Source organism: Genypterus blacodes, unplaced genomic scaffold (assembly GCF_046128005.1).
Source record: "Genypterus blacodes isolate CSIRO-AG114 ecotype Tasmania unplaced genomic scaffold, CSIRO-AGI_Gbla_v1 ptg000687l_1, whole genome shotgun sequence".
Taxonomy (NCBI): domain Eukaryota; kingdom Metazoa; phylum Chordata; class Actinopteri; order Ophidiiformes; family Ophidiidae; genus Genypterus; species Genypterus blacodes.
In genome coordinates this window covers 10,001-12,500 of record NW_027467374.1, presented here as the reverse complement: position 1 = coordinate 12,500, position 2,500 = coordinate 10,001, and the positions used below count along the sequence as shown (strand labels likewise).

The 2,500-nt window shown below is 50.8% G+C and overlaps 1 protein-coding gene across 1 annotated transcript in view; it reads right to left on the bottom strand.

Moving 5' to 3' along the window:
• Window positions 1-632: 632 nt before the first annotated feature.
• Window positions 633-2,500, bottom strand: part of LOC142990714 (PR domain zinc finger protein 1-like) — a 9,603-nt gene continuing 7,735 nt past the window's right edge. Inside the window, 1 exon segment of the mRNA XM_076140573.1 lies at window positions 633-2,500. This exon segment is cut by the window's right edge and continues 102 nt beyond it. Within this exon segment, the coding sequence (XP_075996688.1) occupies window positions 2,015-2,500 (486 nt within the window). The 3' untranslated portion in view covers window positions 633-2,014.

Below are 2,500 nucleotides of genomic sequence, written 5' to 3'. Positions count from 1 at the left end.
CTGAGGCCCTGAGGCTCTGAGGCCCTGAGGCTCTGTGGCTCTGAGGTGATGGAAGCTGCTGTGTCAGTGGGTGACGACTCTGAAGTTTCCCTCGGAGTAATAATCAGATGGAACAAACAGAAAAGAGCGACGAGCTGTGCAAAAGTGAAAGCAGCTGAGTCAAAGGGGGGGGGAGAGGGGGCGGAGTTTCGGATGAGTTCATCAACACTCTGATGACCTGAAGCTGACGAGTGGAGACAAGCTACTGGAAAGAAGAATGACGCAAGACACTCCCACACACACACACACACACACAAAGGACGAACATCAACATTGAACTAAATGTAGTTATTCATCTTTATTTGATGATGGGAGAAAAGGTTCTGCAGGTAGACTCAGACCTGGACCTTTCTGGAAGAGACCTGTAGACCTGGAGACCTGGAGACGTTACTCCTTATAAACTAATGTTCAGACTCAGTTTAATGTTTATTCATGCTATCAAATCTATATGTATAGGGTTGTGTGTTGTGTGTTGTGGGTTGTGGGTTGTGTGTGTGTGTCCTTCCACATGTCGTCCCGTCTCCTCCAGATGAAGATGTTGTGGCTCCTCTTCCTCCCAGCAGCAGCAGAAGAACAAACACACTCAGGCTCAGTTTCAGTTTCAGATCAACATTTATATCATAATTTACACTTTTTGACATTTTTGCACATAAATAACTGTAAACCAGAATGTAAACAGAGACGGATCAAAGGAAGAGACGCTTTGGTCCAGACAGTTCAGGTGATGATGGGAGACTCAGTGATCCTGCACACAGTGTAAGAGGAAGGGGGAGGGGCCAGTGCATCAAAGAAGGCCGAGGTGCTTTGGTGTACGCCAGTTCACAAACAAGATGGTGGACGGGTCGGGCGGAGGAAGCGGCCACAGTTCCTCCGCCCAAAGATCGACAGGAACATCTACAAACCAGACAACAGCTACAGAGCCAACACTTCATCCTACACACACACACACACACACACACACATCTTCTCTTCTTCAGCATCAACAGCAACAACAACAGTCCAGTTTCTTCTTCGTGGTTTCTGCTGTGCGTTTGAGATTTAAGCCAGGTGAGCGTCGGTCCGGAGCCTCGAGCGTCCCGTCCTCGCTCCACCTCCCTGTTGCTGGTGGACGCAACAACAAGTTTTGTTATGTGCTACATGTTAAGTGGGCGGAGCCGTCCACGCCGCCGCCGCCGCCATGAAGAGCTGCACTCCAGTTCAGTTTGGTTTCTTCTTCTTCTTCTTCTTCTTCAAGTAGCAAAAAGCAAATAAATAGAAAGCTCCCACCTTCAATTGTCCCTTTAAACACACACACACACACACACACACACACACACTCTCATCCTGTCACACACACACACTGAGGTAACCGTTGTGGAAATTATACAAAAAAATGCCCTTTTTTGGTTTCATTTAAATTAAGTAGGCTTCAGGAAAGGACACGTGGGGAAGTGAAGCAGGGTCCAAGGGTCAAAGGTCAATCAAAGCTCATATTAACGATTTAGGTGCCCGTATTTGGCAAAACAAAGTTCAACCCTTTTTTTCCACCTGACATAAAGCCTTAAACCCTGAAGAGTGGACGGCCCTGCTCCTAAAGGTCAGAGGTCACGGGACGGATTCAGGCGGAGGGACGGCCTCAGAAACGCGTCGACACGTCCGCTTATTGCTTATTGAAGACGACACAGACAAAGTATAATAAATTAAGGAGGTTATAGAACAACTAAGTGATCAAAAACATCTGAGAGTAGAACAACAACAACAATAAGCCTTATATGAATGACATCACAGACACATCCTGGGGGTTTGATTGTCTCTAAGTATCATAAACGCTGAAAGCACTAAGTAGTCTTGGGACAGAGTCTCCTGTAGCCCTGAGTACGAGTCCCTGATAGGTGGAAACCCTGGAGTTGTCATAATGTCACCGCAAAAGACAACCAGGTAGAAAATAACTTATATACAGCTGTTGCTCCTGGCAACCCAGTCCGACTGCGCATCCTCAAACGTGCTCCTCCGATTCCTGCTTGACCGTGACGTTGGCGGGAAGCGGCGGGACGGGGCTGCTGCGCCGCATCTTGATCACCGACGTCTCGTTGGGCGAGTCGTAAACGCCGTAGCTGGACAGGAGGTCTGCGGCGCCGCCCTTGTGGAGGGCGTGGAAGTGGGAGGCGGTGAGGTCGCTCTCCCTCCACAGCATGCCCAGGACCTGCTTCTCCAACATGGCCTCCAACTCCGCGCCTCCCTGCAGCTGCTCCAGCCGCTCGGCGTGCTCGCTCACGTCGAAGCGATCGATCTCCTCGTTGGCCCGATGCAGCTCCTCCAGGCTGGTTGGGCTCCCCGGGCCCGAGTGGGCAGCCGGGCAGTAACCCTTCACGTGGAGCCGCAGGCTGCACAGGTGGATGTAATGGCGGTGGCAGTGAGGGCATTTGTGCGGGCGCTCGCGGGAGTGCAGGCGCTTGTGCAGCTTCAGGTGGACGAACTGAGT